Here is a 24,930-nt window from a genome sequence, read left to right on the forward strand (position 1 = left end):
CCTAGCTTAAACAAGTACTCTTTTAGCTTTCATCTCTACATTTTAATTTCCTCGCTATGATCGATGCCTTCCTATGGTCAGTACCACACTTCTCAGCCTGCTGAACTAAACTCATGTCGGTTATCTCAGTCTAATTAAGACATCTTGAGGAATTCAAGAACTACTCTGTTCTCCATAACAATGAATTTATTTTACCTTCCTTCCTCTCTCAGGACTAGATTGAACCAGTGACTGTTCATATACACATTAATGGTATAAGTAACAGTGATAGATATTTTTCTATGCTATCTGTGACAAATGTCAGCTGGCAATTCTTATGCAGTCTGTGAGCTGTTGTGGCTTCATTCCAAGGATACTGCACTACTCAGTTGTCACAAAGATGGGTGGTTAGGTTGCAAAAGGATTAAGTCTGTATGCATTGTTATTGTAACTGCATTTGTGAAACTAAACCAAGACTCAATGAATTACGGGCATCTGATTATTATTTGTATTCCAAAAGAGCCCAGAATGTGTTAGGCATGGTTTACAAAAGACAATAGTTAAGGACTCCACTTGGGAAAAAATAGAGTTAAGAGTATGCCTATTCTGCAGTTGATGCAGTGAGTGGAGTTCTTCAGCCAGATGTACCTGGGTAGGTTTCAGCTAGCTAGTTCAGGTGCTGTGAGGAGTACACTCAGCACAGCAGCATGGAGCTCAGGATGGGCTGCAACAGCATGCAAGAAGCTGGGTAAATACTCAACCAGAGTATTTTGAGGAACACTAGGCAAAACTTAAACTCTTTTCTTAACCTTTTAACCTATGTGATGTGACCACTTATATGGATAGAAGAGGTAGGTGCAGGATGGATGCAAGAAATTACGTTGTTTGTTTACTGTGGATTTGGGACATTTCTAGGTACTTGCTCCCTTTCTGTATTCCCTGTTGTTCACATGGGCATGTCATAGAGTAGCAAGAGAAAGAAAAACCTTTTTTTTTTTTTAAAGGGAGAGAATAGAATACTAATGCCACAAATGTAAGTGCAGGGATTGAAGGGCAGAAGTAGCAAAAGGGATCAATTTGAACTGCATTTTTAAAATCTGTAACATTTCGGGTTTGTGGTGTTTCTTTCAGATCTGGGAGTAACTCTAACTCTGGACCAGATTCTGCTCTCAGTTACATTAGCATAAATTTAGATAAAATCCACCAGACTTTACGGATACTACTCATCAATTACAGTAGGGTCAGTATGGAATGAGTGAGCCTACAGTGCCTCATACAAGAGCTGGTTCCACCCATTCTTTGTTGGGAAGTGTCTTCCATCTTGACTTCTGTTGTTCTTTATTTTAATGTTTGCATTACCTATATGTGTGTATGTGTCTGTGTACATACGTTTCTGATATATGGTTACCTAGACACACACATATATATATAGAGTGATACAGATAAGCAAACTAAGTCCTAGCTCTTTCAAGGATTTTGCAAAAGCTGATGCCTGTATGCTTTTGCCTCACCTCTGGAAACCATCTGAACTTTGAGGCTTTAGTAAATACAGAAGAGTGGCAAAGTATCATAAATTTATCTTGCGTTACTTTTGAGAAAAAAGGACTGGTTGTGGAATGAATGAATGAATGTTTTTATCAGTTAAAGTACACTTCTCATTGACAGCATTAGGCCGAAATATCATTGATTTGACACTTGATCAATTATAATACACCAGCAGGAAAAGAATAGCATCAGAAAAGGATTATTGATATGGGGAAAGCTTAAACAAGACTTTCTCCCAGCAGGTGTGCATGGCTCTGGCTTGCACTGTCCTAAGGTATAAACGCACGGAGGTACTTTATAACCGTTTGAAACAGCATTCTGAAGGCAGATTATTATCATAATCTAGACATCACAGCATGTATTCTGGATTTACAGGCCTGTACCTAAAAGCAGAATCTGGCCACTGCTTATTCCATGTCCTAAGTGAACAATAAAAAAATCAAGAGACTATATCCTTTCTCTTTTTTTTAAGGTTTGGAGGGTGGGGATTGAGAGATCTCTCATAGGCAGTATTGTGCTACCCCAGCAAAAGAAACAGGAGAAATTGAATCCATTTGAACAGGCTTCATTCGTGCATTAGAACAATATATATCCAAAATCTTCATTGCAAGGCTGAGATTTTTATTCTGGTATTAAAACCACACAGCTCCAGATTAAGGATTAGGCATTGTCCAGATAAATGCCTTCGGTTTAAATGAGGTCATGATTTCATGCTGTTTGGTATTACACACATTAGTAAAAATACATCCTTAGAACCTAATCTTGCCCCCACTTCAGGGAGATTTTTGACTGTATTAGGACAGTAAAGTGCAACCTACACACTGACCCCTTTTGAATCACTTCTGACTGTACAACGAGGCTGGATCCTGCTCCCACAGAACTTCCATTAACTTCACAAGGGGTGTGAATGTGACGCATACTCATAACACAATTTAATCCATGGGACTTACTCCTACAACAAAGCTCAGTCAAGGGTCTGTTGAAAATCCAGGGCACAGAGATTTCACAATTGAGTGAAAGACATTTCAGCTCGGACATACCTTTCAAATCCTGCTGCATGTTTCCTCCTTTCTGGGAAAGTCGCTGGGAAGGGAGCCACTCTTCTCCATTGCCCTTGGAACTTTAATTAGTATTGCTTTGGTTTATTTCAAAGAAGCTATTGAAAAGCAAACAAAGTGTCTCACAAGACACTACAAGAGAGAAAAAACTGGGCAACACAGGAAAAAGATGCTGTGAATTGAAATTTAAAAATGGAAAGAAAAGTATAGGTGAGGTATTTTTCCATATAATTTCTTCCATGATTCTGCTCCTCCATGTTTTGTCTTTGACGTTTACGATTTGCCATTCATATTCCATCCTTGTGCTTGGAAATTGCTGTCCATGAAGTGAAAGGTGGAGGAAAAGGAAAAAATAAAAAGTAGAACGGAGTGAGGAAGACATGAAGGGGTGCAGGGAGGAAGAGATCTATTGAGTGTAAAGGTGTCCAAAGGAGGGATGGAAATGTGTTCCCCAAGGTCATGGTCTTCAATGGTGCTGCTTGTATTTTCAGGCTGTTAAAGACAAGTGCAGCCAAACTCCACATGCTACAGTAAGTGCAAAATCTCAAAATGCAGAAGCCATCACATCGAGAGTTTCTTTGTCCCCCGACAGAGTCCGCCCACAGTGGTTCTCTAGAAACAGTTCTATTATCAAGTAGACATCCATTGCTTTTTTGTTTTTTGTGGTTTTTTTCTATTTTTATTTAAAAAGTAGTTTTTCTAATAATATATAGAATATATAAATAATAATAATTAAAAAAACCTATTTGGGTTTGCTTTCTGCTCTCCAACCCATCTGTATTTTTTGTGGTTTGCCAATATATATATTAAAAGACAAGAAAATCAACTCTGCTCACTATTAAAAAAAATATTAAATCCACCTTTTACATTTCCAGAGAGAAAGAGAAGGGGGGAGGTGGGAGAAAAACAAATTAAAATGAAAAAAATAACAGGAAAATCAAAACCTTCTGTCTCTTCAAAGTAGTTGTCAAGAGCTTTAAACGCTTGTGCTTTCAGTGTACACCCCACAGGAAAAACAACAAAAATAACAACAAAAAAACCCAAAAACAAGGACCTAAAATTAAAAAAAAAAAAAAAAAAAAAGGTGATAATAATCCTAGTAGTAAAAAGGACAGCAAATCGCTCGAAGTTTGTGTGTCTTTTTAGTTATTTTAGCAGCCGCCCTTTTTGTCTGCAGAGGGAGAGCTGCCACCACAGCCACCTCCTCGGCTCGAGAGAGGCTCTTCTGCATCGTCCTCGTCAAAGCCATGAAAGGTCGAGGTGTCGCTTTCTGACGTGGAACCGAACAAGTCCTCCGTAGTGCGTGCTGGCGCTGCTTCGTCCCTCCTGCCTTCTCTTCCCAAATGAGCTGACATGTATGATGAATATATCAGCACATGGGTTAAGCAACAGGCATCATCATCATCATAATTCTTTTAATCATCATTACTATTAAACAATTCAGACTATTGAGCTCATAGGTGTGTGCTTGTCTGTGCCCACGCACCTTAACAACATAGCTCGGTAGAACTCCAGTAAGTAAAATAAAAAAGGATCAGTTTCTCTTTCAAAGAAAAAACGTCTACAAAAAACAGGTGCCCACAGCTATGGCAGCGAAAGGGTTAATCATGTTTTCCTCTCTTCAAAAGACATTAACATATTTCCTCATTATTACTTAGATCAATTTTAAAAGACTTATACACCATAAAAGTAATTAGACACTGTTAGCTCTAAGCACAATGACTGTCCTTCAGGCTGGCATCAACTATCACAAATTTACCACTATAGAAATGTAACCCACTACATAGCTCATCAACCTCAGGACTATTTTTTGCCCCTGTCCTTCACCTGATTCTAAAGACCATCCTCTGCCAACAAAATTAAATACAATTATTTGAAGACTAAGTAAAAGTAACCTAAAGAAATGCTTTTATTCCAATTTCATGGCATTTCCTTAAAAAATAAAAAACAAAACAAACAAATAGAGTTCAACAACTAGAACAACTCAGATGCGAAGTAACCTATCTTGGGGAACACTGAAAAGTTCAAACGTGTGTGAGTCAATCCAGCTTTCAATATGGAACAGGAAATTCTCCACACAGGACATCAATAGCAGCCACAACAACAAGACAACTATTAAAAAGAGAAGTCATATACTGAAATATGTGAAACTGAGGCTTATTTTCTCCCTCAATCAAACATGTTATGTGATTAATAGTACGGCCTTCAAATTCCCTCTTCAGGAAAGGAAGAGAAAAAGATGTCTCTTGCACCCCAGCAAAATGAGAGTGTGAGATTTTAGGGAAGAGCTATTTTAGTATTCAGAAACAGTAGCATGGTAACCAACTGTAACCAACTCTTTGGTCCCCACTCCAGCTACAGGAATCAGTCATATAATAAGTACACTGCATTGCTTGAGACACAAATAATTAAATCCTGTTTACAAAAAGAAAATGGATATAACAAAATAATTGGCAGATGAACCACCTTGTAGAGATGTGGTTTTACTGACTGTGAACGGAAGAAACAATATCATTTCCACAACCTCTCTTTCAGTATAATGAAAATGTTCTCCATTATCAAGAAAGAGAAAGATGGTAGCCACCAACAAGGTTTCATTGTCTTAGTTTAGAGATCAGTGTGGTTGTACCTTAATCACTTTCATCACACATCAGTCACATTATTGCAGACCCCTGTGAAAGACCCAGATGGGTCAGAATTTGTACAAGTTTAGCATTTAATGGAACTGCTTTTGCACAATTTAGGTTACATGCTGATCTTGTTCTAGCACACTAAGGAATCAAGGAAATTAATGTATTTGTGTTACATTCAGATATAATCATAATAGTAATATTTAAAGAGCATAAAAAAGTAAAATGGATCCATGTCGTAGTGCCGTATCAGGACAATGCTGAAATGAGTTATATTGAACTATATCAATCAAGGGAAGGGGCAATGATCTTCAAAGATGGCACCACAGACCCCGTGAGTATCCCCCTTCAGTTAGTAAGAAGCAAACACATATATACTAAAAGGTTCATGCCCCTGACTGCACAGCATTAATAAGGACCCCCCTGGAGAAAACCAAAGGGGTTGCCACCATTGGTCCTCTGGTGACCAGTCAGTACCACTTCAGAATATCTTCAGAGGTCACAACAACTGCAGAAGGCAATTTGTCAGTGAGAGTCTTGCCCTGCTCCCACCGAATGTGGTAAGAGGCTTACTATGAATTTCAGCAGGAGCATAAAAAGGCCATTCCCTTGGCTCAAGAACACTCCACATCGCATTTCAGCCATCAAGCAACAGACATCCTTCAGCGACTACAGTGTAGAAGGAGCAGCAGCAATACTGAATGTCAAGGTCTCTGTTTTTCAGATTTCCATATGATGGTCTTACCACCACTCATATCACCACTGCCCAGAAATATCACAACTGGAAACTTAGATCAAAACTGGAAAATGCAGTTATCAAAGGTCTCCCATTCCCAACACCACCTCCCACGTAAGCTATAAATAAATACTCAGCTGGGATGAAATTTAAACAAAACAAAACAAAACAAAACAAAAAAAAAAAAAAAAAAACCAAGGAAGAAAGTAAAGGAAAAAAAAAAAATAAAGGAAGGAAGAAAACAACAGTCCCGAAATAGAGACAACTCAGAATGGGAAAGACACAATTGCCTACATTTAAATAGAGAGAAGGGAAGAAAATGGAGAAATAAAAAACCTCTTTAAACAAAATTAATGATAGTCATCTTGTAAGAGGATAATCCTTGACAGCTACCCCCATCCCTACCCTGTAATTTCCTCCTTTCTTTTTTGGATGAAGAAATGCATGAAATGTGTAATCAATGGAAATGCTTGTCATCCAACTTTAATAAATCTTGTAAGTAATTTATAGTTGTAATTGCAGCATTTGAAGACAGAGACCATTTTTTAACATTGTCATAGGATTTTCTCCTTCCATTTGAAGAACAACTAGTACATGTACCAATGTTCACAGAAGCCAATAAATATATTAAACCTTTATTATTTTGCAAGACCCCATTAGCTTAAAAATGTGAATCCAACAACGGGTTTTATGATAGAAAATTTCCCAGTCATCCTTTCCCACAAACACACACAAGAGGTATGACTTCATCTTCTATCCCTTCCCAAATGTTCTGCCTGTCTTCAAAATCATCAGAAGGAGCAAAAAACAAATCACACAAATGCCTTTGTACAAGAAAGATGCAAGAAGGAGTCACCTACCAGAGCGCCCACAGTCTGAGCACGATACAAGTTCCTCTGGCCGACCACTCTTTTTGTTCATATTGGAGCCTCCAAGGCAGAAGTCACAGTAGTTATTGGGAATGATGACCCCATCTGGTCCTTTCTGGGCTGCAGTTGGGTTAGAAATCAGATTTATTTAAAGAGTATTCAGTGTGGACATTTCCCCCTTCTTACATGATAGCTCAGTGAGTCCTCAGGCTACAGTCTTCCCAACATATTGTCAATCAGAACAAAAAGTGAACTGTATAAATCACCTCCATTTTAAGTACACCCTGTGTTGTATCTATTTTGCCTGAAATGCACTTCACCATTTCCCTTATAAAGCCACCCAGGCTGGTCCCTCACAAGGAGCTGCTGCCAGATCCCTGTACAGTTCAGGCACTTGGTAACATGGACCAAAATAGAAACAATCTCTAATGCAGAATCCGACCTACACTGTCAGTAAGCCAAGCCCGTTTTTCAAGATAGCAGTCACAATTGTAAACCCACAAAACACAAGTTCAGTAAGGAAAAATACATTCCCCAAAACTCAAAACCAGCAGCAGGGACATGGAGTGGATAGGTACCTTAACTGGTTTTCTTTCAAGTAGCTTTTTGGGGATTACATCTCAAAGAGGCAGGGTGTCCTTAGTCAAGAAGTTGATACAAATGGCCATGAATATTCACAGGCAAAGCCATTTGTAGGTGGTTCACCCTAAGTTTAAGCTAAGTGCATGTCCCCAGGGAGAGCAGGGAGGGCAGCAGGTCTACCTGAGCACCCAGCACAGGTGCAGACTCAGCCTGGGGCGGATGTCCCAGAGATACAAATTCTTTTAGCCAAGAAAAAAGGAGGGAAATTACATTCTTATTTTCCAGCTAGGAATAGCTGGAAAGGAGCAGACACACACCAGACACACACTGGGCCTTAAGCAGAGGAGGAGGCAGTTCCCCTGGAAAGGAGAGAAAGGCAGAAGTCTTCTGCATTCCTCTTAGTTTAGCAGAGCAGCAATGTGCTCTTTTTCACTCGCTCACAACTGCCATTTTCCTCCTCTGCTCTCCAGAGAGGGAAAAGTTCTTGTTCCTGTACACTCTAAGTATGAACTAGGAAAGGGAGAAGGGAGTGGAGGGAATAGTTGGTCTTCATCTTTGTTTGTCCGTTTTTAACTCAAAAATTCCAGTGGTATACCTGACCTAAGACTACCTTATGAAGATGTCTACAAACTAGAAAATGAAGACCTTTAAACAGCACCATCTATATTTAATTATCTTTTTAATGCATATTTTGTAACTTGCAGATTTTTTACAGATGTTTTGACAGCCTTTATTAATGGTCTTTTTGTCCACATCCAAATTTCCCCCAAAAAGAACAATGACATTCTAAAGGGCTTCTGGTAGCAGTCCAAGACATACACTTAAAATTAAAATTTCCTCCGAGTTCAATCTGCTTTTCTGGTTTGGGTGCATCTAGCTATTCATTTACTTCCAGCTGTTGATTAGCTGAGCTTTTTGGAGATTGGAAACTGAAAGATTGCAGTAAAGTAACATTAAGAAAAAAATTAAAGCCCATAAGGCTACAAATACATCAATATCTTCCTGCACGGTCGCCAAGTCCCTGATAGTATTTACTAAACAATGGAGTTTGCTCTGAAATAGTCCTGGTTAGCAGATACCCCATTCTCCCAAAACTAGAGAGAAACTCCCAGTGTTAGGTTAGCATTTTGCCTGTTCACTGTGAGGCATTTAAGATGTGCATGCAAGATAAGCAAAAAAAGAACAGGAACCAGGTGGAAGCCTAGCGTACCGGCTCATTTTAAGAGCTGTAACAAAATGATCATAAAGTTGCTACTAGTACATATTTTGTGTATAAAAAGCAGAACTCCCTAGCATTTATTTTCCCACTACGGCCCCATTCTGAAAAAGTTAAGTAATTACTTCTTTATATTGTGCTGCATCTACAGACAGGCCATGTGCAATGCAAACTCAGCAAGCTCAGTGTTCAGTCATTTTTAATTGTTTTTTGTCCCTTATTACGTTACTTCACCTTTCACCTGAGTGTCTTAAAGTGCCTTACAGATAGCAAGATCCTAATATTAGCCTTCAGTAAGGTCAAAAGCCTCTTCTACCAGTGACTTTAACCCAAGTATTGCTGGGCCCTGATTAAGCACTGGAATGGGTTGCCCAGGGAGGTTGTGGATGCTCCATCCCTGGCGGTGTTCAAGGCCAGGTTGGACAGAGCCTTGAGCCACATGGTTTAGGGCAAGGTGTCCCTGCCCATGGCAGGGGGGTTGGAACTAGATGATCTTAAGGTCCTTTCCACCCCTTACGATTCTATGATTCTATGATTCTAAGTCTCGTAGTGAGGAGGCCACATTGCATTTTACAGTGGAAAGACTTGATGGTAGAGTGATAAACTGGCTTACTCACAAATGCACAACAATTCTGTGGTGAAGCCACAAATCAAAACAAGCATTCAAGGTGCCAGCCAAGAGACTTAAGAAAGAACTCCACTTCTACCACCACTCAGAATGGTATTATTGATTTAATACTCCACATATGCTGACTTAATTTTTTCCAATGCAGCTTATGACATTAAGCAAGATCCACTGACTGTCAAACTGGAAATGGGACAGGGGACCCTGTGAAAATACATATACTCGATCAACTCGTCTGTGGTGTGTGGGACAGATGGAGGGTATTCACTAACTGCAATAAAGCCAAAGAGATTCTCCTAGACTACTGGCAAAGGAATAAGCATGGGGTTTGATCACCTCCTTTCTCTCCTCTCCTCCTCTTCTTCTTTTTCTTCCAAATTAATTCGATTTTTAATGTGAGTGCCTATGTGCTCATTTATTGCTTGACACTCATAAATATGTACCTGGTTCAGTTGAGTGTAATAGACATATTAGGCCTGAAAAGTCATACACAGATGAGAAGTTCCTGAAGTTACATCAAAGATGTCTTAAATGGTGTATCTCTAGAGCCAAATCAGCCAGGCAATGGTTTTTTTTTTGTTCTAACAGGTGCAAAAACTAGAATCAAACCTGACTCAAGCTTATTTTCTTGATCACTACTGTACAGTGAATTAAGCCCCAGGCTAAATCACAGAAGGTTTGAGAATAAAGAGATTTCCAGATGATAGTAAGCAGAGTTCTTACTTTCAAAGGATTTTTTTCTTTTCTTTTTTTTTTTTGTGTGTAGATGTCCTTTGAGTTTTTACTTCTATTTCACTGTAGTTCACAAATGATGAGGGAATTCAGAAACAAAGCAAAGATAGCAAGATATAATGTGTAATATTCATGAGACGGGTATCATGCAACAGAAGTCCAACCCTAATTCCACCCCTTAATCAATAAAATTATTTAGTAAAGTAAGTATGGGAATGGATGCACAAGTGAAAGCAATTAAATTATGAGGGACTAATGTGTTGCTGCTTTTCATCTGACATATACTAATTAACTAGGTATCTAATTTTGCACGTTAATCACAAAGTAGAAGGCACTAGCTTAAGCCAGACAATAGCTCAGCTAATGAGAAGCATCTCAGTAGTAGCTAGCTCAATCATTTGGATCGTGTGACTACAATCAAGGATTTTGTCTGAAAAACAGTTCACCCAGAATCAGAAACTCTTCTAAAGCAAAGCCTTGAAAACCAACCATGGTCTCATCCTAACTTACTCAAAACTCCTCTGATTTTCTTCTATGTTACAAACTGCAACAACAGATCAAAAGCTTTTAGGAGCTTTCAGGAGTACTGCCTGAGCTAAGGTGTTCTCATAGAGGGGGATTTAAATCAGTCCCTCTTGCCATGTCAACTCAGTCTTGCTTTCCAGTTTCAAAGGCTCTGTGTTCATGTACAGCTGCCCCAAAATAAATAGAGTATACAATTTTATAAAATACTTTTAAAAATAGATTAAGAAGAGCCACAGAAAGATCTGCACAGTTCAGTTGATAGTTTCTCTGTACCTGAAAGCTGATTCATGTGAAGACAGGATGCAGACTGAAAATGAAGTCAGTATTTCCAAATAACTTAGGTATATTCTTATTCAGAAATATTTTTTTTTCTTCTTAGCCTAATCAAGTTAATTTCAAACTGTAACAAGCTAAGCAGAATAAAGCCCCAATTAGAATATAGTGCCATCATTCACGGGAGTCTTCTTGAAAAGTAAGTACTATAAATTAAATAAATTCTGTAGTATATCACACAGTAACTTTGTTCTGTAGACAAAACCTAAAAAGCTAAACAAACTGGCTGAGTTTATAGATTTAAAACAACTTCTGTGCCTTCTTGATTTTGAAGGAGGGGCTCTAAACAGAGTTCTAGCTTCCCTTCTCCCGTCCCCAAGTAATCCAAAAATTTGGGAGTTCTCTTCCTCATGGTTTCAGTTTAATAAGAAAAGAAAGCTGCTTCTAGAGAGATAACATCAAGACATTAGGACTTTTTTTTCTACGTGATTTACTAAAGCCACATGACTCAATAAGAATCTCAGTTTTCTAGCTGTCATAGCTGCTGAAGAGAGTATTTCATTCAAGAGAGCATCTTGAATGAAAGGCAAGTTCAGAAGAAGCAATTCTTGTCCCTGTTTTTTAATCAGAAAATTCAAAATACAGATATTTTAAACAGTTTTCCTTACATACACACAGACAAAACCCCAAATGAATAGAACCTTATAGTTTCTCAGTTTTCTGATTTCTAAGTGAAGTTATTTTGATGATTTGGATCTTGATTTAAAATTTAAACATAATAATTTAAAAACCTGTAGCTGGAATCTGTGCTTAAAAGTAAAACTGGTTTCCCTATTCTTTGGTACCAAATCACAGTCACATATATTTCTTCAGCCTGTAGGTAACACAGCATAATACTTAACCATAGTTTAAGCTGTGCATTTGAGTTTGGTAGCATTTTATCCCTATTTTTTATCATATCCACACTACTGGAAAGGCACTAGAGAATGAGGAGTAGAGTCCATGCCTTGCTGTCAGATTGTGAGGTGGTGCATCATTTCTTTAAATGATTACAGTGAATCAGTTACAGTTGGACATATATGCGCTCCCAAAGGGGTTTTTCCAAGCACATTTTGTCCAGCTCTTACCTGTTTCTTCTGGGCTTGATCCAAAACCAATAAAGTCCACTGGAGGTTTTCAATTCAATTCGAAAGGCTTTGAATCAGGCCATTTACTCTGTTTGCAAGAAAAATTTGCAGAGCACAATAGAGACCACGGGAACCTGCGTTTGGTCTGAATCAAGTCAATGCACTTTGCAATTTAGGAAAAGGGCTGGATTTGCTTTTTTGTTGGGTTTTTTGTTTTGGGTGGGTTTTTTTTTTTAATCTACAAGACTCTTTGTATTAGATGGGGCCGGTTTTCCTTCCTGACTCCTCCCTTTTTCTCACTGTTGAAGTGCAAGCCCAATGTTTGGCTGCCTGTGCAGCAAAACGCCAGCCAAGATCCGGAGCCCACAGTGGAGCGTCAAGCCCCTTGGAGGACTTGATGACACATAATCCCAACCTACAGCCGAAGTGCCCCCATGTGCCTTTGCTTATCCCCATGCCACCGCTCATCCATGGCAGGCCTGGCCTGTCTCCATGGCGACCGCAGTGCCTGGCCGGGGCTGCCTCCGGCCTTGCCACCTGTTAGTGCTTCATCTCTCAAGTGTAAGGAATAAGGAATAAGCCCCTTCATTTGCTGCTCAGAATGCACCAGCAGAGGATAGGCAGGCTTCTGCAAGACATTACAACATGAGAATTAAATTAGAACACGGCTTTGTGGAGAAGGGAAAAGCAGCACTTGGACTATGGCTTTTCTTGAAGGAAGAGGAGGGAGATGCCTGGTTGGGCATGCACCCACTTCTGCCCCGGTTATTGCTGGGGTGTAATGAGCAGTGTTGGGGGTCAGAGAGGCAGGTTAGACCCTGCTCTGGAAAGGAACAATAAAGGAACATCATATCTGTAGCTCCTGGGGTGGTGAGAAACAAGCCTGGTATAGCTGAAATGCATTCAAGGTTCTTGGCATCTCATGTGTGCGCAGCCAGGCAAAGATGTGCACAGTCGTTTCTGCAGCCCCCTCGCCATGAACTGAGTGCAGGGTTTTTTCATTGCAGTTTGCCAGGAAGAAATGTAAATCAAACTGAATGAGAGGAAGTGGCTGGTCTCTCTGGGCATGTTTACTCTGTTGTTAACACTAGAGATAAGCATGTTGGCTAGCCTCAAACTGGGAAATATTAAGGCATCTGATACAGAAACCCTCTGTCAGGCTCTAAGCACCGCTTAGGTTGGTAGCGGCACATTTGTGTGGCTGTGGCAGAGTATTCAACCAAATAAGCTCTGAACTTGGGTGTAGCACTGGGAAACGGCTGCTGTTCTGTTCCCAAGCCAAGCTAATCAGACTGTGCATGGGCCACTGCTAGTTCAGGCTCTCCATGCTGCACTCCCCCTCACAGCATGGCCATGCCCTTTGCTGGCAGCCAGAAAAGCAGGCTATGCTACCCAGAGGTGCTGAAAACCACCCACTCAAAGTATTGCCAGTTCTCCCTAGTAACTGGATTTTATCTCCTCTCTGAGTCAGTTGGTGCTGTGGGGATAGAAGGAGTTGTTGCCTGCACACAGTTTTTAGCAGGTCTGACAGGTTTGCCTTTCGTACAGGCTCTGCTCACAGAGAGGCACGGCGAAGGAGCACTACAAGCTACAAGAAGTGCTATGAGAAGGAGGTACATTTGTAGGAGTCAGAGGAAGCCTCTGAATGTGGGGAAAGGAAGAGCATTTGATCATGTCTTTTACAGGAATCGATACAGCCCTTAAGTTTAACAGCTAATGAATGAGCTGGGAGGTGGGCAGTGGAAGGTACACGTAGGAAAATACAGCATCAACTGATCAGATCTTGTAGATTTGGAGAGCCAGCATTCCTGCATCGTAAGACGGCACTTCATAGAAATGTCTGTATGCTGATCTTAGAGAGTCTTCTGCGGGAACATGTAAAGCATGAGCCAAAATCCCACAGAAAATCATTGTAACTGTCTAGTGCCTCCTGGCAATAAAAAAAAAGAAGATACAAAATAGGAAGGCAGACAAAAAGAGTCTGACATGTTAACATACACTTTTCCTGATTTTGAGGGGTACCTGTCCTGGGACTTGGCATCTGGCCACTGAAATGCATCACACACTGAAATGCATCATTCCCATCAGCTCAAGGAACTCAAGGAGGGATTATAGTGCCCAATATACAGCCTCGTCTGGCAACATCCCTCAGTATTCAGGTAAGAACAGACAGTGTCATGAAATGGGTCCCTGCAACATGTTGTAGACTTTGGGTCTGGAAATTACTCCCTGGAGGAGTGTGAGAAGGCAAGCATTTAAGTTTAAATTCAGTCAAAACTTTGGGGTTTACTTCCTTCAAATTCTACACAGGGGACAAAAGCAAGGAAATAGCGAGAAAGGAAAAAGAAATACAAATACATAAATGATACTATAATGTCTCAAGGGCTGACATGTTCTTGAAGCAACACAGGGTTTTCAAAAACTAATTAGTTAAATTGGAAATGTTTTCCCGTAAACTACTGAGAAGCATTAGATGCTTCTCTTCAATGTAGTTGCATATTGACAACAACATTTCAGGTCCTGGCCAGGCAGTATGTAAAAACAAAAACCCCAAACTACCAAAGAAAAGCCCCCACAACTCCAAACAAAGACAATAAAAAGTCCCCTGTGGGTCCCTGTACATAGGAAATGAGCTTGAGATTTTCCACTATTCCAAAACTACCCCTGATGTAGCTTTTCAAACTGATCTATTTTTGAGTCAGCACTCCAAAACACAGGCACAAAAGTCTGAGAAACTCACAGCTGCAAATAGGGTTTGAGTGGAAATCATTACTATTGCTACTATTTCTTTTAGTATTCTGAAAATAAACTCTGAAAAAGAAGTTTTCCTTCTGAAAACAAACTCTGGAAAAGAAAAAAACCCCCAACCAGATTAAACTAATGAGAAGTCAACTCCAAGTAATGTACATATTTTCACTGAAAAGGCACCTGCTGCAGGGTATCTTGTCGCAAGGTGGGCATTGATGCATCCTTGCATTCAGAAGTAGCTCCCATCATGGCCCCAGCGAGGATCAGCACTGAGGCAGGGAAAAAGTAGGCCTGATGTAGCTTTTCAAATTGATGCTGCTTGTGGAGAGGAACAAACAGCTCATCTCCAACTGAGGGGCTGACTCTTGTCATTTATTCATGGCCAGCCCCCTGCCTGGATGGAAATAAAAACGTTTCAAAGATGACTGTGTGGGGGAGCTGGAGGACAGCTTGGAGGCACACTGAGGTTAGCACATTAATTTTTTATCTCTGGAGACGGGGTATCCAATTATGCTTAGAGTACACAAACAACTTTGGCTGGTCTCTCCAGTAGAGATTTATCCACATAATAAAATCTGTGATGGAACTGGGCACAACTGGCTGATGCCACGAAATAACATACACAGGGGGGTTTGCAGGTCAGATGTGTAAGCTAGAAGAGTGACAGGAGGGCACAGGACTGAACTCTCGTTAACTACAGGGACCAACCTGCACACAGTAGGGTAGCTAGGCCAGTGACAGCCCGCACAGTGTCCTTTATTTAGGATTGTCTTTGGCCAAAGTGCTTGTGGGCATAAGATCTGTTCAGTTGCTATTTATTGCACAGCTGCCTGTACCAGTGTTTCACACAGCAAAATGCCACAGAAAACTATTTTCCTTTAAAAGAGAGGAAGTTTTTCTCCATGTAGACACACTATCCTATTCTCCCAGGAATTAACGAAGAGCATTTATACCAGTACACTCATCCACACACACATTTCAATAGATAGAAGTCTAATGCAATTCCTATATCAGAAGTGTCTCAAAATGTGTGAGCACCAGCTGCCCTTAGAGCTGGCCAGTACCCATGGAGTGAGATGGAATAAAACAGCAGGTGTTTTGTGGCAGGCTTGGATGCACCCTGGGCTCACAAATCTCATGCTCTTGGTGCCAACATGTGGAGGAAAAGCCAGCAGAAAAAACGTTGAGAACGGTGGGGGATCATTTCTTTTTATAAGTGGAGCTGGGGAAGGGGGGAATTGACTTTTTTAAGGGTTTTCTGTAACATCCTTTTCACAGTTCCATACTCCCGTAAAAAAAAAAGTCAGAGAGTAGGTCAAAAATAAATGCGTGTGTAGGCAGAGGCAAGACTAGGCACTGAGGAAGGGCTAGTTATCTGTGCCAAAGGGCTAGATAAGACATACAAACAAAACAACTAATGCTCAAACAAAGCACAGGCTAAGATGCTTTAGGAAAGACAAAGGCCAGGGAAGACTGTTGAACTATCTTCCATGTTGCAAAAGGTAAGCTATAGGTGAGGAAGAAGGAGAGACATAAACAAACAAACCTTCTACAACAGTCAAGGACAGTGACGTGCCAATAAGGCAAGAGTTGGGGCTTGGGCCAGTCCCTATTCTTTGATACACATCTGCTCAGTGGTTCTCAGTTTCAGGCAGGTCCCTCCTATCTACAGCAATTTTCCAGTCCCTGGATAATTTACTGAACTACCCAAATTGTTCTGTGCATGAGAAGAGTAAAGATAAAGGGGACTGGGTATGTAGAAAGACAAGAGGACATCAGCTGTTGAGCTGACACCAGCCAGGGCACTAACAGCTGAATCCGGCAGAAGTCCTGCTCCAGAAAGCTCCCTTCTTCATCAGCACAGCTGCTGTTGCCACAAGTACTGCAAGGAATGGAGGCTGCAGAGGAGACATGGGTACAAAGGAAGGAAGTTCGTACTGCAGCCACCCGCCTGAACTTTGCTGACCCAGTGCTCACCTCCCACAGCACGGCAAATTCCAAATGGCTGGTTTGAATTTGCCTTGCCTTTTCTAAATCAGGTTGCTCGTATCTCTCTGACACACTGCTAAGCAAATAACCAGACCCTGCTCTATACCATATCTCTGGTCCTCCTGTTCAATAAGTTGCGGATTAGCTGTTTGGATTAACATCCCCCCTGCCTTCCCTTCCTCCCTCCCTCCATTCATCCCTCCCTCCTGCCCCTCAAGCCCATGCAGAGAGGATTCTTGAAGCCCAAGCCCTGCAATGCTGCAGACCTGTCAAATCTAATTCATAACACATGCCTAGCAGTTCTTAGGGGAGAGGAAGGATCTGATGCCCTGGCTCCCCACCATCCCCCTGTACAAAGGGACCATTTAATGACTGCACATTAGCAGCGTGGACAATTAGCATTCACATGGAAGATAAATGGCAGCATAAATTAAATATCACCAAGTGAAAGAGCAAAGAAGCAAGATCTGAGCTCAAGGCTGTAAACAAACAAACAGGCAAAAAGGAACAAACAGCCACTGCGACAGCTAAGCCATTTGGGAGAGTTACCTTCCGGCGGCTGGGACTTTCCCCAGGGGTGATCTTCACATTCGCATGGCTGTTGCCTGTACCTCACTGGCTCCTGGCTGGTTGTTAAGCAGATTCTTTCTGCTCGGGAATCTGAGTCTCAGAGTGGTTTACCCCACTGGCTTTAAACTTCTGCCTGTTTGGGGATCTGTGCATCAGCAGCTTCCCTCTGCCACAAGCATCACAGAGGAACTCTGGGTGAACATAAGCCTGAGCAGCTCCTGCTCTTCTTTTCCCATAGAGTAGAACGCACCTTTCTTTCCATAGGCTAAGGCTGGCTGCTCCTAACCTTACCACAGCTTTTCTATCTCCTCTTCTTTCTAACTTGTATCATTTCCTAAGCACCAGAAACATACGGACTGAAACTGTCTTTGGCCTCTGTGACAAGGTGAAGGGCAGGGGGACACTACCCTTCTTTGTTTGGGCATCTGTGCCAGCCCATTATCAATATTAATTCAAAATAGATTTGCAATATACCTCTCAGATATGCAACTACTACTGACTAGTGCAAGCACAGGGAAAAAAACCTAACAGAAATGATGTAAATGCTAAGTAAACAAAAGCTATTGGCTGAACACTGACATTCTCCAGCTTGCTCAAGCAGTCGCTCTTAGTACATTGACAGCTCAAGTTTATCAACAGCTGGAGGAGTCAAAATTACTTTTGCCGTGAATCTACAAAACATGTGAATAACTAAAAGGTAGAGCATAAAAGTGACAGAAACATAGGGACTGCCAAATGGGATCACACTAAACGGCCCTTCAAGCTCAGACAGTGGCTAGTAGCAGATGCTTTGGAGGAAGGAAACCCCCTCCTACACCTCCCTGGGGACAATTATCAATTATCCTGCTTAGAAAGAAAATGTTTTCCTACTTCCATATTTCTTCCAGTTCTTCTTAATGTATTAGAAAGTGTTTGCCTGGATATTTTTCCCCATAAGCATTTTTATTGCTTTGTCCACATTGTTCATTACTTTGATCTGAAAGGACTTTTTGAAAGTGAACAAAGCTATCAACACAAATCCCAAGGTGAAAGCAAACATCACATCCAGCACACTGGAAAACTGAGAAATAGGGGCTCAGAGACTTGCAAAGATCAGCAGTAAAACAAAGTGTCCTTGACTCCCAGTTCTGTGCCAGAATCAGAGGAAGGAGAGTCAAGTAGGGCCATCCGAACCACTAAGATTTCTGTCAGCCCTGTACCAGTGTGGGGAATTGAGGCACGTAACTCTCCTCTCATGTTCCAGCTCTCCTGCTTGCAGATCAGTACTGATGCTTTTCATAAATTTTCCCAAACTGTAACTAAGAAGCGGCTTTTAGTAAAGTTGAGGGTAAGCTCTTTGGGGAGGAGATGCAAGGATGAGCTGGACAGGTGCTCTGAATTTCATACCTAAAATATTAAGACACAGATAAATGCCTCTTATTCAAAGGCAAAACAAAGGCAGCCCCAAACTACTGGATGTGTATTTCCTTGACATCCTTGCTAACAGCCACTGGGAGGCTGCTTGATGATGGGCAGGTTGGGTATCTCTTCTTTTCCCCCCCTCTCCTTGCCACATCCTCCTCTCAGGAGCAGTAATGGAAAAGTGACTTGCTGCAGAGATAATGCTGGGTTTGAAATGAATTTCTGACTAGCTGAGCCAGCACCCGTGTGCGCTGCGGCTGATTAGCTCCAAGCATCCAGGTCCCAATCACTCACAATGGAGCCAAGCAATCATGCCAGCCTCCACAAGGAAAAGACGAAGTGGAGGCAACATCTCTGAAAAGGATCTCAAAGGCAAAGGGAAAAAACTACTCACGCTTGTGGTTTTCATTTCTGTGGACAGGGGAAGAGCGGGTCTCCTGCTCGCGGGCTTCATCACCCTCTTCACTGGCAAGATGGGTGTGAGCGTAGTGGTAGCTCAGCCCAGGCCTGTTCTTGTAACGCTTGCCACAGACTGGAAGGAAAGGAGATACAAGGGAGGGGAAGAGAGAACGGAAATGTCAGCGTAATCTGCAACAAGGGCAGCAACCTCTCAAATAACGCTCCATTCTCCCCCTCCACGAGCAGCACTGCACATTCCACTGCCTGCCCAAAACTCTTCCAGCCAAGAGGTTGAAAGGTGACAGAATGGCAGCCCTGCAGCTGCAAGTCCCCAGACAAGCTTTCTTCCCACCATGCTGCCAGCAGTCCTTCCTACAGCCTGGGCAAATGCACATTGAGTATCTGCAGCTCATACAGCTCTAATCCTCTCTGCTTAGATTACTAACAAGATTGCATGTAAAATTAAATGAAATGCCAGTTCTGATATCGGTGCTGCACAATGCACAGCAATGGGAACTGGACTGAGAAGAAAGGACGTTATTTTCTTCATTACTGATCTCTGAGAAAAGGAAACAGTTTCTTGTTTTGTTTTTAAGAAAGACGTTGCGTTAAAGGGTAATAAACAGCTTTATTCGCAGATTCCTAGTCAAGACAAGGAGATGGAAATCATCCACAGTTTCTTGCTAGAAGAACACATAGCAGTGACACTTATTTGCCCCGGTAAACTTCATATTCAGAATCCCAATAAATAATATAACATGTGACAGAGGATCCTCCTTCTGAACTTTTGTTTATTTTAGGACAAAGTCAGTAGATATGGAGAACAGGATCAAACAATTCAGGGTGTTGAAAGGTCTACATTTTCACAGGGAGCTCACCACAAAGGCGGGCTTCATCGTAAGATTCATTACATACAAATTCAGCTTCTATAAAGGTTTTAGTTCATGTTATTGTCTCTAAAAGTTATCTTTTTTCATCTTTAAAGCAGTCTCTTAATGTCCATTTTCTTTTATACAGCTATTTCGTCTACCAAATACAATTACTGCCATTTCCAAAGATTAGGAAACAAAGGCAAAGAAGCTTAGTGCCCTTCTTGCACATTTTTACTCCCAGCCACATTTTCAGGCACTTTATTAGCTTCATTAACCTCAAGGATTTCACACAGGAATAAATGTCATGCCTAGTAGTCTGTCCTGCATATCTTGCTTAGAAAGGCAAAGGAAGTTGTGCAAGAAGAGAGAACAGAACCCAGCAGTGTCTAGTTCTCTGTCTTGATTTTAGACCCCTTGAAAAAATCTCCAAGAGGGAAGTCAGCATCCACTCTTAAAAACTTCATTCAGCCCTGAGACTGAAAATGTATCCTGAAATGTACATAGATACTTAGTTCCCATTCCCCAGATACCTGAGTCTGGGAATGTCATAAGGCTCCATGAATAGGACAAAACAAACAAAAAAAAAGACCCACCCCAATTATTCATTTACATATAAGTAAAATTTCCATTATTATACTTTAATGCTACTACTCACAAAAAGCCAATTGATGGTCCACATTCTGGAACAGATGACAGAAAATTGTAAATCAAAGCCTAGAATGATAACATAATTCATTCTCTGTCTCTTCCAGCTGATTTGCAAACTCCTTCACAGAAAATACTTTGCCTTATTAGAAATGTGCAAAACAACCTCATGATATGAATGAGTGATCTGGAATATTAGGTCCTTTTATCCCAGTTTTCTCCATTCTGCAAAGTGATGATCACACAATCATCATAACAGGACAAAAGCTTTTTCCAAATGTAATGTGTCCTTAGCCACAGATTTTTAAAGTCTTTGAATGCTCTTGATTTATAAATGAGAACTCATGCAGGAGGGAACAGGGGGAACTTGGGGAGAAATAAAATGCCCATATATATACGCACATCCATTCTTTGAAGCATCTGTCCTCATTTCATATGTAAACCTAACTTCTGCCAGACATTTTGAACAACTAGTCTGCTGTTAGATGCATGCTCTCCAGAGAACATCAGTTCAGTCTCCCTTCTTCTAGTACCAGCCATGTATTCCTCTAATGCATTCTGGAGAGGGAAACTACTCCTCCTCCTCTGTGGTCCTACAGAGCAAAGGACAAGCAGTGGAACAGATGCTGACAGAATCAAACAACAAGATATCCACACTTCTGTATGACTTTGTTTCCACTTTTTGAATAGCAAAAAAAATGGAACACAAAAGTAATCATCAAACTGGAGAGACCTACAAAATACTGTTTAAATTATTTCAGAAACATAACTCCTCTAATTACCCAAATATTACAGCATTTCTTAGAATGGAGAGACAGATTTGCGTTCCAACTCTATTTCGCTCTTACATAGCTTGATCTTGTGTCAATGCTAACCTAGACTGCAAAATCAGACACGGTCTAAACCCCAGTCCCATTTAGCTATTAGAGGGAATTCAAAATTTCAAAACAAAAATATTTCTAGAAATTCTACCAGACTTCATTTCACTCAGCTCTACCTGAAAACATACCCACAGGTCTACCTCTACTGTTGTTACCATAAAAGAGCACCATGTCCTTGAATGCAGCTTCCATGGATCTTTCTCCGTCAGTGCACAAAAGAAAGCTTGCATTCCCTGCATGAAGTCCCAAGCCAGTGGCCTTGCCTCATTTCCCTACAGGATCCTGCAGGGATTTTAGCTGCAGAGTTCAGGATGGCGTAAGAAATCAGATGAGTCTGCAGACTTGCCCTTCTGCAGCAAAAAATATCAGCTCACCAGTAAAAAAGAAGCAAGTGTCAATATAAGCTGAGGCAGTAGTAATTCTGCAGCTGAGCCCTTCCCAATGCCAAAACTTTCAGATGGCCTTTGAGGGTGGCAACAAGCTGAGACATGCCTAGCTAAAAAGAAAGTTGGAGGACTTTATAACCAGAGTTCAGGCAAAGGAGTTTACACAGTCCCTGAAGATCCTTTCTAGGACCAAAGATTTGCAGCTTCCAGTAGCACTTTTTTCTTGGTGTCTAGACTTCTATGCCTTTCAAATTCATGTTCTGTCACAGAAAAAGTCTGAAGTGATGCCATGACTTGAAACTGCAGAGGTTTCCTATTCCCTAAGCAAATTAGACTTCTGCAGGAGGAAAAAGGTATCATGGTATTAGTTGAGCAAAAGAACCATTGGCTTAAGTTAAGACTTTGCTAGAATAAAAGCTAAGTCAGAACTTCATGGTTTCTCCAACAGACTGAATCTTCCTGAATACACCATAATCTCTTATTTTCCAGATAGACCACATTTTATTAATCTACCATATCACTGTTCTAGGAAGTAGTTTCTATAAAAGGGTGATCATTAATAAACACTTAGCTCTTACATAACTTTTCCCACCGCAAGACTGGCTTTTCAAACATTAATTAATCTTCTTCTGCATTCCTGAGTGGGAAATACTATTCTCATTTCACTTCTGAAAAAACAGAACCACATAGGGGTTAAGTGACTTGCCCACACAGTGATCTTTTGTCATTACCAGGACCGGAATTCATGAGTTCCAGCATCCATGCCAGTGCTTACACCACATCTTTCTCCTTCTCCAAGCTGACAAAAGCATAATGAGAACTGGTTCTCCCAGTCTGAAATGTACGCTGCTGATTAGTTTTTAACGCTACGCAGCTCACACGTAGCAAGTGAGAGTGTGCCTTTCATAAACTTTGCCAGGTGGCCTTGCCCTTCTTTCACCAGCTTTGACTTTTATCACCTTTAATTTTCCTTGCTGGATAGGCTCATCATCCTTGCATGTGGTAGATTTCATCCTGAATCTCAACACTGGGAAGTTGACTTGATCTTTAATTACGTAGCCAAGCCCAATGAAAACAGTGGGAGTTTGTAGAATGTAACCCATTCCAATTCCTCCTGCATTCAAAGGATATATTTTTGCTATAACCTGATGTGAATGCCATCTTAGGAACAAGCTGGGTAAGTAAGCAGTAATACAGCAGTGCAGATCAAATGCCACAAATGGGGAAGAGGGAGAGATTATATTAGCTCACCAGACACTCTATGATGAACCTCACTTTCCTTCCAATTTGAAGACTGAAACGAAGACGTTACAAAACTGTGTTGTGGGCAAAAAACACAATTTGCAGACAGCTTAATCACAAGCATTAAGCATTTCATAAAGGAGAGCTCTGTTTTAAATTCTGACCTGTAGCAGCCTGCAACTCTTCGGATAAGCAAATTCTCACCCTGTTTACATTTCTCAATAACTAAAATTAAGACAAAATACTTCCCCTGCTTTAAAAGGCGATTTGAAATCCATGACTTAAAAGACTTCCTCATCAAATATTTAATGGCTGTGTTGCTGTCATTTTGAAATTGTTACACATTTGGTCCTTGGCAGGCTGTGAGCTATGTTCCAGCCAGTTCTCCACATACATTTTGCACAATCTGTCACCAGTATGAGACAGAAGGAAACAATCCATGTTTTCAGTGGAAACAGGAAATTGGGGGAGTACATGCTTTTTCTTTTTTTTTTTTTTTGTCACTGAATCTTGCCCCCCTCATTGTCTGTCTTTGCTTTTCTCCTTTGCCTCCTGTTCTTTCTTCTCAGCTGGGCTGTGTCAAACACTAAACCTTAAGTTAACTGCTGGCAAGCAGTCATTCCACAAAGTTACCTTCCTGTTCCACCATTCACTCCACTACAAACAAAACATTCCTTGTTTTGCATTGGTTTGGTAATATAATCTCCCCTGTTACAGTTACATCCACACTCTGGCACATCTAGAGATCTCAAATGCTAAGAGTGCATGTATTTTGACCTCCAGTGGTGGGAAGGCGTTACGTTCATCCCTCTGATCACTACTGTCATCCTATTCACCTCTAGTATTAGAGCAGCTATTTAGTAATCCATTTCATTGGGGATTTTCTGTGATAGTAAATCATCTTTGTTCCAGTGCCCCCAGAGGACAAGTCTACCTGCTGTATTAAGATCAGGAATGCTGAACTCCAGCACAAAACATGCACAGACCAACAATACATATGTCCATATTTCAACAAATGAATTGCTAACAGGAGCAAAGGAGAAAACAGCTAGCCTATATGAGTCATCTCTGTTCCCCTCTTACCATGTGCTCTACTCCAGACCTATATTATTCAATATTTAAAAAAATAAAAAAGTGTCCTTGCCTCTATAATCTCTGGGTTTTTACCAATAATGTAGTCAATGAATGTCCAGTACAGAGCTGTGGTGGGAGAGTTGTTTGTTGGCTTCATCTGAACAATCATCTTATTTTAGATATTATTGCCTATTAACTACTTGAGGATTCACTAGAAAGGATAATACCAGAAGATGATTTAGGGCTTGAACTGCTAATAGTTCAAAGGGAAGCTGAAGTCATGATGGAGATAGACGAGAAACATATAAAAACATAATGCTATAATTAAAGCTTTTTCAAATCTGCTTGTCACTGTGATATTTAAGCAAAGGTCTGTCCTAAGAAGCAGCAGTTAGTAGTGCTGGACTCATTCATAGTATCTGTAAGAATTAAGACAACAGATTAAGTGCCAGAGAACTGGTAAAAATAAAGCTAAATAACGATTTATCTTGTACAGTTTTTGTATTCCAGCAAACCTTCCAGGGAGTCAATGAGATGTTTGTTAAAATCAGTATGACAGGACCAGGTCCATTTCAAGTTGATGAGAAAGAAAGCAGGTGAAGTTAGCAAGGTAATTACTAGAGCCATCACTTTGTGAACAATCAAGTACTTCCTAAAGAATAGGCCTCAAGGAATTGCATTTGGCAAGTCATACTGGAGCAATATAACATTTAACTGAGATTTTCTAAGGAAACTAAAAGAGAGAGATCCTTGGTACCCATTGAAACTCAGTGGAATCTGTTCATCTTATGTCACTAAAACTACCTGAAGACTCCAGCCTTTTGCT

At 40.8% G+C, this 24,930-nt stretch overlaps 1 protein-coding gene across 5 annotated transcripts in view; it reads right to left on the bottom strand.

Annotated features, from left to right (window-relative positions):
* The window catches only part of DPF3 (double PHD fingers 3), a 170,789-nt gene that overhangs the window by 31,269 nt on the left and 114,590 nt on the right, over window positions 1-24,930 (bottom strand). For 3 of the 5 annotated variants that reach the window (XM_030481231.1, XM_030481232.1, XM_030481233.1), the window contains 2 exons: window positions 19,000-19,137; window positions 6,809-6,937 (listed from right to left, as the gene is read on the bottom strand). In XM_030481231.1, the coding sequence (XP_030337091.1) occupies window positions 6,809-6,937; window positions 19,000-19,137 (267 nt within the window). Of the gene's footprint in view, window positions 1-2,564; window positions 3,931-6,808; window positions 6,938-18,999; window positions 19,138-24,930 lie in introns of all 5 variants that reach the window. The other 2 variants (XR_003990791.1, XR_003990790.1) reach the window with 1 other exon arrangement.

The sequence above is a fragment of the Strigops habroptila genome, chromosome 4, assembly GCF_004027225.2.
Source record: "Strigops habroptila isolate Jane chromosome 4, bStrHab1.2.pri, whole genome shotgun sequence".
NCBI classification, from domain to species: Eukaryota; Metazoa; Chordata; class Aves; order Psittaciformes; family Psittacidae; genus Strigops; species Strigops habroptila.